This window comes from Magallana gigas, chromosome 8 (assembly GCF_963853765.1).
Source record: "Magallana gigas chromosome 8, xbMagGiga1.1, whole genome shotgun sequence".
Classification (NCBI taxonomy): Eukaryota; Metazoa; Mollusca; class Bivalvia; order Ostreida; family Ostreidae; genus Magallana; species Magallana gigas.
Genome location: NC_088860.1, coordinates 18,754,600 through 18,767,471, shown reverse-complemented (window position 1 = coordinate 18,767,471; position 12,872 = coordinate 18,754,600). Strand labels below are relative to the sequence as shown.

Sequence of the window (12,872 nt, the reverse complement as noted above, 5' to 3'; positions counted from 1 at the left end):
ATATAAAGCTACATCAAACTCTGAACCTTTTTGTGAGGCCGAAGAATTGTCCTGGAGGCAACAATTATAAAGAATCATCTGGCTGATTAGTTTCTGAGAAGATTTTAAAAGATTTACTCTATATATTCCTATTTAAAACATTAACATACCCCAATGTGGCCCCACCCTACCCCCTGGGATCATGATTTTCACAACTTTGAATCTACACTACCTGAGGATACTTCCACACAAGTTTCAGCTTTCCTGGCTGATTAGTTTCTGAGAAGAAGATTTTTAAATATTTACTCTATATATTCCAATGTAAAACTTTGACCCTCCATTGTGCCCCACCCTACCCCCAGGGATCATGATTTCAACAACTTTGAATCTACACTACCTGAGGATGCTTCCACACAAGTTTCAGCTTTCCTAGCTGATTAGTTTCTGGAAAGAAGATTTTAAAAGATTTACTCTATTTATTCCTATGTAAAACTTCCACCCCCCCATTGTGGCCCACCCACCCCCAGGGATCATGATTTTCACAACTTTGAATCTACACTACGTGAGGATGCTTCCACACAAGTTTCAGCTTTCCTGGCTGATTAGTTTCTGAGAAGAAGATTTTTAAAGATTTACTCTATATATTCCTATGTAAAACTTTGACCCCCATTGTGGCCCCACCCTACACCCGGGAGATCATGATTTTCACAACTTTGAATCTACACTACCTGAGGATGCTTCCACACAAGTTTTAGCTTTCCTGGCTGATTAGTTTTTGAGAAGGAGACTTTTAAAAGATTTACTCTAAATATTCCTATGTAAAACTTCGACCCCCATTGTGGCCCCACCCTACCCCCTGGGATCATGATTTTCACAACTTTGAATCTACACTACCTGAGGATACTTCCACACAAGTTTCAGCTTTCCTGGCTGATTAGTTTTTGAGAAGAAGATTTTAAAAGATTTACTCTATATATTCCTATGTAAAACTTCGACCCCCATTGTGGCCCTACCCTACACCCGGGGGGTCATGATTTTCACAACTTTGAATCTACACTACCTGAGGATGCTTCCACACAAGTTTCAGCTTTCCTGGCTAATTAGTTTATGAGGAGAAGATTTTTAAAGATTTACTCTATATATTCCTATGTAAAACTTTGAGCCCCCATTGTGGCCCCACCCTACACCCGGGGGTCATGATTTTCACAACTTTGAATCTACACTACCTGAGGATGCTTCAACACAAGTTTCAGCTTTCTTGGCTTTATGGTTCTTGAGAACAAGATTTTTGAAAATTTCTCGAAATTTTTCATTAATTTCTAATTATCTCCCCTTGAAAATTGGTGTGACCCTTAATTTTCACTACTTTGAATCCCCTTTGCCTAAGGATGATTTGTGCCAAGTTTGGTTGAAATTGGCCCAGTAGTTCTTGAGAAGATGTTGAAAATGTGAAAAGTTTAAGGACAGACGGACAGACGGACGACAGACAAAATGCTTTCAGCTCAGGTGAGCTAAAAATGGCGGGGAAAGGTTGTCTTTAAGATTATATTTCTTAATTGTGGGCACTTGAATAAAAATGAACATAATGTAAAAACATCACATATATATCTGTACAAAGAAAACAAAGAATTACAGTAAAATGATGATGTTCATTTTACGGGGCCAGGCCCATGTCATATATAGTCCTTTAATGCAAAAAGCAGTGTGCAAGGAAAAAATACCCTGTATATCACTATAAATTTACGATGTTTAAAAGATTCCCAATTATGTTACAGAGGAGGGCCCAGAAGAGTCTACCTTCTCATAGAGAAAAATAACTTTGTATATCGCAATAAAAATGTTTTTTATTTCAATATCGACAAAAGTGAATTGAAGTACTGATAACAAAAACAAAATAGCCTCAAAAACAATGCAATGAACAGCTAATGAAACAAAATGTAGACAGAATGATGGATCAATGTTGAATGCACTGGCAAGAAGCTAAAACAAATTAGCTATAAAGCTTGACATTGGTATTAAAATATCTCTGCTAGTCACAAGATCCATTAGTGTTAGCTATTAAAGCTAAATGGGATGAATGCTGTGTTGGAATAGGCAACAAACTGCCATTTCTTCTCTATCCCTGCTCCCACACCACTCATGTTCAGTTTAAACAACATGGGGAGACGCAATAAGAGTTCCTCTAGTTCACTGGTTCGAGTGCTGACATTCAGCTGGGTTAGATAGGACCAAATGTAGTCCACACTGGCTCCATTAGGGTGGACATGTAGGAAACAGGATACTAAACCTGTAAAATAAGCCAAGAATTCAACAGACTCAAAAGAGCTGATAGACTTAATATCCCTTAAAGCTAGAAGTATTTAAATAGCACTATGCATAAAAATGTAAGGGGGGAAACAACATTTTTCAAATGCATATTTAAAATGAAAATATTTGTAGCAGATCTGCTCGTATGGCTAAACCCACCACCAACAGGCTTTTGCTGGGATATTATTAATTGTTATACTTTCATGTTAAATACTGAAATCTGATTGGTTAAGACGCAGTTAATAATATTTTCTATTACCCTCAGCATTAGCAACGCACTTAGCAACGGGTAACATTAAAAAATGTTACATGCGCGAAAATTATGCGCGTACGGTTCGCTGTAGAATTCACGTTATTCCTATATAAAAGCAGTAAAATTTTCTTAAATTAAGACATTCAGTATAACAAAATAAATAGTGCCTGTTTGGGAGGATAACAGTTGAAATTGACACCCCGAGAAAACCATATTGTCAACCTCCGCTTCGCGTCGGTTGACAATGGTTTTCTCGGGGTGTCAATTTCAACTGTTACCCTCCCAAACAGGCACTATTTATATAATATCCTTCTAAAATTAGCTTGCAACATTAATACAGATAATAAAAATTTCAAAATCAGATGAAATCATGTTTTATAAGATTACGTCTACAAAATGAGTAAACAGCTACAAGATTTCAGCCATTTGATGAGATATCAGTTTTTCTGCGAGTTTGATCTCGTTAAGCTTACCTATGAGTTTGGTCTCTTTCTCTGTCAGAGTTAGTCCTGTACTGCTGACTGTGGACACAGACGTTTCTTTACTAGAACTCTGTTTTTCTTCTGATGTTGTTCCTTCTTCCTGCAATCAAAATTATAAATGTTAAACATAGATAACATAACATAGATAAACATTGATGAAGTGTGTTCAAAATCGAGGCCAAATCCAACATCGTTTAAAGATATTGTTGAATTCTGGTGCTGTATCTCAAACAAGTGTTATCTTAAATATCTTTGTCAAAGTGAACAGGACTTCCAACAGAAATCCTCACATATATTATCAAAAGTTTTTCCTCATCATCATTGATTTTCACTTTTGAGACAATGACGGAGGTTTATTGCTATTGTTTATGAAACTGACAAGGTTTTAGAAGCCAAGTCCAAGATCCACCATTCCCAAGAAGTACTGAAACAATTTGATTTGTTCAGAATTACCTTATCCTCTGAGCCTTCGCAAGATTTCTCTGCCTTCTTCTCTTCAAGTTGAGATTGCTTTACTGCTTTCAACTCATTCTCAAACTGCTTACACTCCATTTTGGCTTGAATCAGTTGCTGCCATAAATAAAGAAAATAATCCAACATTATATTTCCATACACCCCTCTAAGCTGCTATTTCCTAAAATCTGCTTAATCATCAATTCTTACTTTCTGTTCAATCACCATAAAAACATTAAGCAAATGTCCATTATATAATGTACCCCCACTCTGAGTGCCCCTACCTGTTGCATGCCCTGCATGGCTTGCTGTAGGATTTTCATATACCCCCACTCTGAGTGCCCCCCTACCTGTTGCATGCTGCATGGCTTGCTGTTGGATTTTCATGTACCCCCACTCTGAGTGCCCCCCTACCTGTTGCATGCCCTGTATGGCTTGCTTTAAGATTTTCATGAACCCCTACTCTGAGTGCCCCCCCCACCTGTTGCATGCCCTGCATGGCTTGCTGTAGGATTTTCATGTACCCCTAGTCTGAATGCCCCCCCCCCTACCTGTTGCATGCCCTGCATTGCTTGCTGTAGGATTTTCATGTACCCCCACTCTGAGTGCCCCCTACCTGTTGCATGCCCTGCATGGCTTGCTGTAGGATTTTCATGTACCCCCACTCTGAGTGCCCCCCTACCTGTTGCATGCCCTGCATGGCTTGCTGTAGGATTTTCATGTACCCCCAGTCTGAGTGCCCCCCCTACCTGTTGCATGCCCTGCACGGCTTGCTGTAGGATTTTCATGTACCCCCACTCTGAATGCCCCCCCCCCTACCTGTTGCATGCCCTGCATGGCTTGCTGTAGGATTTTCATGTACCCCCACTCTGAGTGCCCCCTACCTGTTGCATGCCCTGCATGGCTTGCTGTAGGATTTTCATGTACCCCCACTCTGAGTGCCCCCCTACCTGTTGCATGCCCTGCATGGCTTGCTGTAGGATTTTCATGTACCCCCACTCTGAATGCCCCCCTACCTGTTGCATGCCCTGCATGGCTTGCTGTAGGATTTTCATGTACCCCCACTCTGAGTGCCCCCCTACCTGTGTCATGCCCTGCATGGCTTGCTGTAGGATTTTCATGTACCCCCACTCTGAATGCCCCCCTACCTGTTGCATGCCCTGCATGGCTTGCTGTAGGATTTTCATGTACCCCCAGTCTGAGTGCCCCCCCTACCTGTTGCATGCCCTGCACGGCTTGCTGTAGGATTTTCATGTACCCCCACTCTGAATGCCCCCCTACCTGTTGCATGCCCTGCATGGCTTGCTGTAGGATTTTCAGTTGACTGTCTTTCTCTGATAAACCATTGACTTTTTCTGCCTTCATCATCTCCAGCTCATTCTTGTAAGCCTCAATCTGACATTTCAGGGAATCGTTTTCTTCCCTCATTGTGCCTCTTGCCACTATATAATTGAGTAAAAAAATTATTAGTACCGTAATTTTAACATAGAAAGTCTTTCCAGATCAATTCTCTTCTCTAGTTATGTTGTGTTTCATAATTTAAAAAAAATCTTATTCAAATATACACTAAATATGAATACAAGTGTGTTCTGCAATGCATATATTTTTTATACACATGTGTTTACAGTCATTCATTACAGAAATCACAGTGCCACCATGAATGTTACTAGCATAAAATACTCACAGAATTCCTGCAGCTGTTGAGGATTAAACGGTTCATCTGGCTTTTTCTTTTTTGGTTCTGACGGCTCCTCGTCTGACATTTCCATGTCGTCATCCATCCGCGTGCTGAGGAACTCCTCTAGTTGGTTCTGCTTGATCTCCTGGTTGCATGAAATAAATAAGCCATGCTTATGCAACTTCCATTTTGAGCAGAGGGCATCAACTCTCTCCGTGTATTACTTCTTTTATATTAAATACTCTTATTACGTGAGCTGATAATCCACGTGGAAAATATGATATCATTGTCAAATCCAATCCTTCTTTTCCATCTCCCTTCATTGTCATTTGACATATGGAGCAAGGGTTTATTGATTGTCATATAAATCAAACCCTTGAGTATCTTCATTTTCTGAACTGATTCATAACTTACCTTCAAAATCTTACATGAATTTGAGATGTCATATTATCTTGGACTTAATCATGTTAGTGTTGTACATGTATTTATCTCAGGATTTCAAAGATTGTAAATTACTCATCATCAAGAGAAGAAACTTTTACCTTTTTCCTATTCTACATGTAAATCCGTTAGATTTCTCAATTTTATCATCACAAGTACATTGCATTTGTTAGTGATTCACAGTTCAAGTAAAATAACATTTTCTCATTATAGAAAGTTGTATTATTTTTTTTTTCGAAAAAAGCTCTGAAGTGCAGAAAAAATAAGAACCAAACCCTGACAATTTCTTGACTCTCTAGTTAAAATTACAAACTAAACTACTTCACACAACATAGCTAAACCCGAATGCATGTACTGGTATATTACTTTGAACTGCTGTGGAGGTTTAGAAAAGTATACATTTTATACCTCATGTTTACACAAAAGTTAAAATCATCTTAGTTGGAAGTTCCACATCTCTATACCTCTTTTCATTCAGGAATAATCGGAACCCATTGTTGCTAAATAAAACCAATCCTTGCAAGAATTTTACTACACTACTGTCAAAATACTGTTTGATTTTGTATTTTAAAAAAAATGAATGATAGAAATACTTTTATCAAAGTATAGCAGTTAGACAGTTAAAACAGTGGACTTTGAGAGCACTGAGATAAGATACATGATGAAATGTATCAAAACAATAAATGGTAACTGACTGAACTGACATTGCAACACTACATACAGTACCTGGTATAAAACAGAACCGGATTTTATCGAAGTCTTAATTCTTTGGATTTTACCAAAAGTCCACTGTAAATATGTCAAAAGCATAGAAAAAAAGAGTTGATTCTTACAAGGACCGTGCTAAGTAAAGGAGATACCCTACCTGTCAACAAGAAAGCCTACCTGAGCCTGCTTGAACCAGAGCTCTAAGTTCTTGCGTTGAGCCTTACTAAAATGATCCCAGTTGCGCTGTTTGCGTGAGCTGCTAAAGACTTTCTCAATCTGATCGACTTGGAACAGGAATAAAACATTCAGGTTACTTACACAATAAATATTACACAAATGAATTACAGCAGGGGCTTTGTTGGGAATAAACTGGTGTCCAGGGTAACCAGTTTATTTTTTCCTGCTGTAGTTGAGCTTGTTCTCACCAAAGAAAAGGAATCCAATGTTTATAGAATGCCACTCTTTCCTGGAATCTGTGTGGAATTTCATTTCATGTATACATTGTTAATTTTGGGGGAATTTGTTTCAAACTTTACAAAATGGTGCATATTTAACATATTCCGCACAAGTTCCATTGATTCCAATACAGTATATAAAGAAGATCATAAATGCCACAAATATTTTTTAAGAATAAATAGAAAATTAACTACTTGTAGTTTGTGATAACTTTGAATACTTAGATCACTGTGGCAGATATGAATACAACTAAATCTACTGTCATCTTACCATAGATGATCATCGTTATGCATATTTTACTTCTGATTTTCTCTAAATAAGAATTCTAAATGACACAGTTGATTATTACTGCTCATATGCATGAAATTTTCTATCTTTCTTTAATTTTGAATGTTACTAAACTAATCTGACAAATGAATCAACAATTAAATCACAAAGTATCTAAAAATCAAATCTTTTTAGAGAAAACCAAAGCAGCAACAGCAATGAAGAATACGTAGAATGCAGTTTTTAGTCTCTAAGCATATACATGTACATGAAAATTTGATTATTTAATCATTTGCACAAATTAACATTACCTTATCTTGCTGATATCATATACATACCAAACGAATTTCATCTTCTCATATGGTGTGAACTTTATACGACTTTTACCATTTCCATAAGCAATATTCCTCTCACTCAAAGTCTGATCTTTTTTTACAGAAAAAATAAAATGCTTACATTGGTGTAGAATTCCTTCAAAAATATTTCGGAAATTTTCTTTCATTTTTTGCAGAGCCTCCTCTTGGTTTTGTTTTTCCGACAGCAATCGTCGGACCTGGGAGTTTGTGCATTGAATCATGCTGTAGAAATTAGTGACATTTCGTTTTGTTAGATCCCCCCTTTCCAACCATGTCATAAGAATCTGTGAGGCTTTCATAAACTCGTCATCAGCTGAAATAAAAAAAATTTCAATTCATCCAACTTCAAACTAAAGGATTCAAAATTTAAAAGACTACTGGTACTGTACCAGTTATCGGCTAAGACCAGTTATCGGCTAAACTGAGGTTTCGGGTTTATAGCACGGGACAATCGAAGATTTTTTAATTCAGTCGTCTTTTTCGAATAAAGAAAAGTAGGTTTGCTTGAAAACTTTCTTGAATATGTTTTAAACATGTTCATAACGATCATTGTTTACCGCTGATTTTACATCTTTGCACTTTCAGCAGTGGGGAAAATGACGTAATAAGTTAAAAATAGAATATTAACTCTTTGTGATAGGTTATTATATCCCTTCTTTGATTTGACATATAATATCAATACATATAACATGTATAAACAAAAGGAATTCACGAATTTCCGAGTGATTCGTAGCGCAGTTGAACGCCTGATTGCACATTTATGTATTGAATACGTGTACGATTTGGTGAATTACCGTATGATAATAAAAGAATAATTAATTGAGTTTTGTTTATAATGTATCACAACCCCGACTATTTTAGTCTGACCCCACAAGGGACACAATTCAAATTTCATTTAGCAGAGTATAAAATCAACATGTACAGGGATTTTACTATGTTATTATCACGAAGCCGATAACTGGTACAGTAGGTCGTAAAAACTCGGCAAATTCGGGGCCTTATAAAAAATCACAAAACAAGATGTTTGCGGTTCTAAAAAATGGTATAAACTAACAGATTGATAAATAAGGAGTTCATTATTTAAAGTATGGCAAGTTTTATCCAAAAATATCAAGAAAAAAGAAAATACGAAAAGAAAACATTAAATTTTAGTCGATAACTGGTACAGTGCCAGTACAGCACCTAACTCAGGGGCCATAAAACAGTCTCATTTTTACAAAGGAATATATTGTAGAAATGTAAGACAGATCAAGAGAGCTTGTATAAGTTTTGTGTTCTTGGGACCTGTTTAACAGAATTTACTGTTATGGAAAAGTGGGTCTAATACCAGAGAGCTTGTTTAAGTTCATGGCCCTGGAACCTGGTTTTGCTTCTGAGAAACAATTACGGTTTACATGTTGTATAGTTTCTGACTTATATTAATTAGTAAAACATGATAAGAGATGCCTACATTTTAGTTGCTCCATGAGTACATAGGCCTCGTGGTCACTGTAGTGGACAATGGGGGGAGGACTTGGGGGGTGGAGACGGTCCTCCTCCAGTCTCTGCCGATGCCTCATCTCCCTGGCCAGCATCCTCTGCTTACACTCATACTCGTACTGATCGTCTCGGGCCTGGGCATAGTCCACATGGAGCCGCCCTGTGTTTGGTTTATCATCTTTGTCCTCTATCTTCATCCTGTAACCTGTTCACAGAAATAGAAAGATCTCATGAGGTGTCATGTTAAAGCCTTATAATAGATATGTAAAAGGATTTCTGATCTAATTCAAGCAGTATAAGAAGGGATTATACAACGCATCTTGAATCAAACAAGATGTATTTCGAGCATTTAATGTTCTCAACTAAATAGAATGAGATTGAAAAATGGAATTCATAGTGGAAGACATTTCAAGTCAAAAAATCATGTGTTCAAGTACATGTACTGTTACGAAATAATGTGATTCATAAACCAAAAGCAAGCTATTTAACTATACATGACCTTTAAAGTAAATCCACCCTCCTGTGACGTCATACGTTTTACATAAACCATGAATTCATTAAAATTCTTGCAAGTTGATTTGTAATTTCTATATAATCATAGGTGCACGTCAAAAACTCAAAATATTGTTTACTTGGAGATATTTAATAAGCGTTTTTCATCCTTATATTCGACAAAATTCAATAATGACAAAGGGAAATAACTCTTTTCTACTGTTCTCTAAGTGATTTATCTATATGCTATAAATTTTCTAATGTAAACAATTTTTTCTTTTTTTTAAATTAATTTTAGTTTTCTAGCATAGTAAGCAATAAAATTTAAATAGACAAACAAGTATCCATCCACTTATATTTAATTTTTAAACAAAAAAAGTGTGATTTTCAGATGATAATTTCAGCCTTTGGTTTTTATTATCTTACATCTTTAATAGTATGGATACATATATATTTTATTTATTTTTTGATGAAATTCAAGTCCAATAAGTTAAAAAAAAGTTAAATTTTTAACTTTGAACCCATGATTTTATAGGAACGGAGTTACCTTAAATGAGTTACTTAATGTTTGTAATAACCTGATAAAAATAAAGATCTGTCCACGCTTTCCTCAAGTTCATATCGAATGTGGCAGAAATTTTTCTTCCCCTTCCTGATACTGACAATCATTCCAAAGTTTGCAAAAGCCTCCCCAATGATTTCCTCGGTCACATTCTCTGGTAATCCTCCCACAAAGGCTGTTCTACATCCCGGGGGTCTCTCTCTAGTGGTGGGGGGAGGGGCATCTGTCACAAAACAAAATCCAAAGAGTAAACAATTGCTTTTAAACTGTAAAATCATGTAAGATAAATGAAATAACGAATACATCATGAAAAGAACATTTTATCCAGATTTTTTCCAAGGGTCAAGAAGAGTGGAAATGGTATATACATGTGTTCTCGGACACAGTCTTGGTTTGTTTTTTGTTTTTTTACTCTGACTTACTTTGGCCTTCATTTCACTCTACTACTTACTTGGTGGAGGTGGGTATAACACACAGGTTTTCAGGGTGATTATTTCTTTAGGCATGAACTGCATCAACATGTCCTGATTGTTAGGACCCATTGGACCCCAACCACCATACTGTAAACAAACCAACACATCAACCGGTAAAAGCAAGTCTGTCACATTTATAAAGGCTTGACATAATATTTCATTAAAAGTGTCATGGAAAATACCATGGAAGTTTCACTGACCTGATTAAACATCATCATCATGCTGGGGTCAGTCCCCATCATGGGACCCTGCATCATGCTCCCCATGAGGCCTCCTCCCCCTGCATTTCCACTGCCAAAGAATCCCTGACCCATCATGTCTCCACCCCCTGTACTACTCACTTGGTCTGAAATAAATTTAAAATAACCCTCTTTTTTAAAAAACATTTCCTATTTCCATGCAATGTCTTTGTTTACTTAATTCTAATGTATTCAGCAATACCTGGATCTCCCTCCAGTGCCATGGGTGGCTTCCCTTTGTTTGTGTTAAACTGTAGTGGTGCATTGTTGTGCATGGGGTCCATTCTTCCAGGAGGGATCTGTGGACCAATTAAACCTACAACAACATTAAAACAGGACATAACATAAAATGATAAATGCATCTCCATACAATGTCCTTCAAATTCACATTTAATCATATCACCTATAGGAAACAATTCTAGAAACTGACTAAAACATGTATAAGGAAGATCGCAGTATATTTACAAATAACATCAAATCATGTTTTTTGGTTTTCTTTTTTTGTTATACAAATGAAATTAGGAAATAATGTATTAGGGTGTACCTATCTCTATTACTGTTAAAAATAATTAGTATTACCTTGATTGAATGAGTTTGACATTCTTCTGAACTTTCTGAAATAAAAAAATATCTTCTCATAAACATAGAAAAATTATGTAGGACTTTTAATAACAAATCAAGTCCTGAACAATTCAAGGTTAGGTCAATCTAGTTCAGATATTCTATATAGATAAATGGACAGGCAAAGTATGTACAGGTGTACATGTAGTCCGAAATATCTGACGTTTTTCTGGCTTTTTTACGACTTTGATATCTACTTGCCAGGAAAACGTCAGAACCGGCGCCATTACGAAAACTGGAAATTTCGGACGAAGTTTTCCAGTTTTCGTAATGGCGCCGGTTCTGATGTTTTCCTGGTAAGTAAATATCAAAATCGTTAAAAAAGCCAGAAAAACGTCAGATATTTCGGACTAGTGTACATGAACAGTGATGAACAGGTCCAGCACAATCTCTTGATTTAGCTATATAGCTTTATTAAGCTATTCAAAATAGCTTGATAAAGCTGTTTATGTGCAGTTTTTGAAGAAAATATTTATTGGAAGAAATGGACAAAAAATCGCAATTAACTTGCTACTCATATTTTCACAACTGACCATTATAAACTTGACCACAATTATAGATAGTTTTAACACTGCAGCTTTTAAACACTTATAAGCAAAAAATATATTTCCATTGTTTGGGTAACTGTTTGCCACTTTGTGTGCAATGGGGCGTGGATAAGTATGATTTCTTCTCATTGTGATAAATTATTACCAATCAATTATCTTGTTTACCATAACTGACCTCCTTTATATTTCATTCAAGAAGTAACTGTGTGGTCATGAATTAGTTGCCCCAAAACTTTTAGTGCAAAGTCTCTTAAGGAGGCGCAAATTGATGAGTAATCTTTACATGCATTGTTCACAGAACAGTTCAAAGTTGAAAACTATCACTGGACTAAAGTGCGATTTTTTATACATACTGATAAAATTAAAAATGAAGAAAAATGTATGACAAAATAGCTAAATGAAGCTACTCTGAATAGCTTAATAAAGCTGTTTAGCTTATTCAAGCTATATAGCTAAATCTGGAGATTGTGCTGGACCTGATGAAGGCAGAAAGCCTGACCACTTCAATAGTATGGTTTGCGATTTTGGCAGGATGCAAGTTAAAGAAATTGATTTCTATCTTTATCCAAACTTATTATTATTGCATATAGTGCAATGCACCTCATTATTCTCATGACCCAACTCACAACAAATGGCGACTGCAGATAATGTCGACTTGACAAATCAAGCGAAGGATAAATTAATTTTTCTAATGCATGAAAAAAAACTCAAGCTTGAATAGTGTAGCATCTGCTTAATTCCAAAGATTTAAGTTAAGAAATCTTACTCTATAACCGTATTATAACTATATTGGCTTAGCTCATCCCAATCGCCTTTTTTCTTCAACGACCTTCACCTTTTATTTTTATAGAAATTCAACAGGTCGTACGATTATTTTTCGTGAAACTTAAGATCGTTAGCTTTCTTCGCGACCAGGGACGTATATACTTAGTATATGTCACAATTATGTATGCTATCATAAATATTGAATATGAACAATAATAAATAAATGTTGAGATTGCAAATACTTTTTCAACACGAGGCCTACAGGCCATACTGGTCACCTGAGTATATTTCATTGAAACCTGATGCTACACAC

At 36.3% G+C, this 12,872-nt stretch overlaps 1 protein-coding gene across 2 annotated transcripts; it reads right to left on the bottom strand.

The window, feature by feature from the left end:
* Positions 1-1,806: 1,806 nt before the first annotated feature.
* On the bottom strand, positions 1,807-12,650 carry LOC105334247 (ecto-NOX disulfide-thiol exchanger 2). 2 transcript variants are annotated; one of them, XM_066070324.1, is made up of 14 exons: positions 12,561-12,650; positions 11,205-11,239; positions 10,828-10,941; positions 10,587-10,732; positions 10,365-10,473; positions 9,930-10,136; positions 8,831-9,064; positions 7,481-7,693; positions 6,479-6,585; positions 5,159-5,297; positions 4,756-4,916; positions 3,475-3,591; positions 3,013-3,121; positions 1,807-2,266 (listed from the first exon to the last, which is right to left on the bottom strand). In XM_066070324.1, exons 2-14 carry the CDS (start codon positions 11,224-11,226, stop codon positions 2,031-2,033), a joined length of 1,914 nt encoding a protein of 637 aa, XP_065926396.1. In that variant the 5' UTR covers positions 11,227-11,239; positions 12,561-12,650; the 3' UTR covers positions 1,807-2,030. The 2 variants fall into 2 exon arrangements, with proteins under 2 accessions (XP_065926396.1, XP_034328058.2); XM_034472167.2 differs by lacking the exon at positions 12,561-12,650 and adding an exon at positions 12,421-12,439.
* Positions 12,651-12,872: the final 222 nt, after the last annotated feature.

Coding starts and splice junctions, on each gene's coding strand:
- LOC105334247 (XM_066070324.1), bottom strand. CDS start 11,226: ATGTCAAACTCATTCAATCAAG. Junction 9,065..9,929: donor CAGATCTTTATTTTTATCAG/GTTATTACAAAC, acceptor TTCTGTGAACAG/GTTACAGGATGAAGATAGAG. Junction 2,267..3,012: donor GAAAGAGACCAAACTCATAG/GTAAGCTTAACG, acceptor CTTATTTTACAG/GTTTAGTATCCTGTTTCCTA.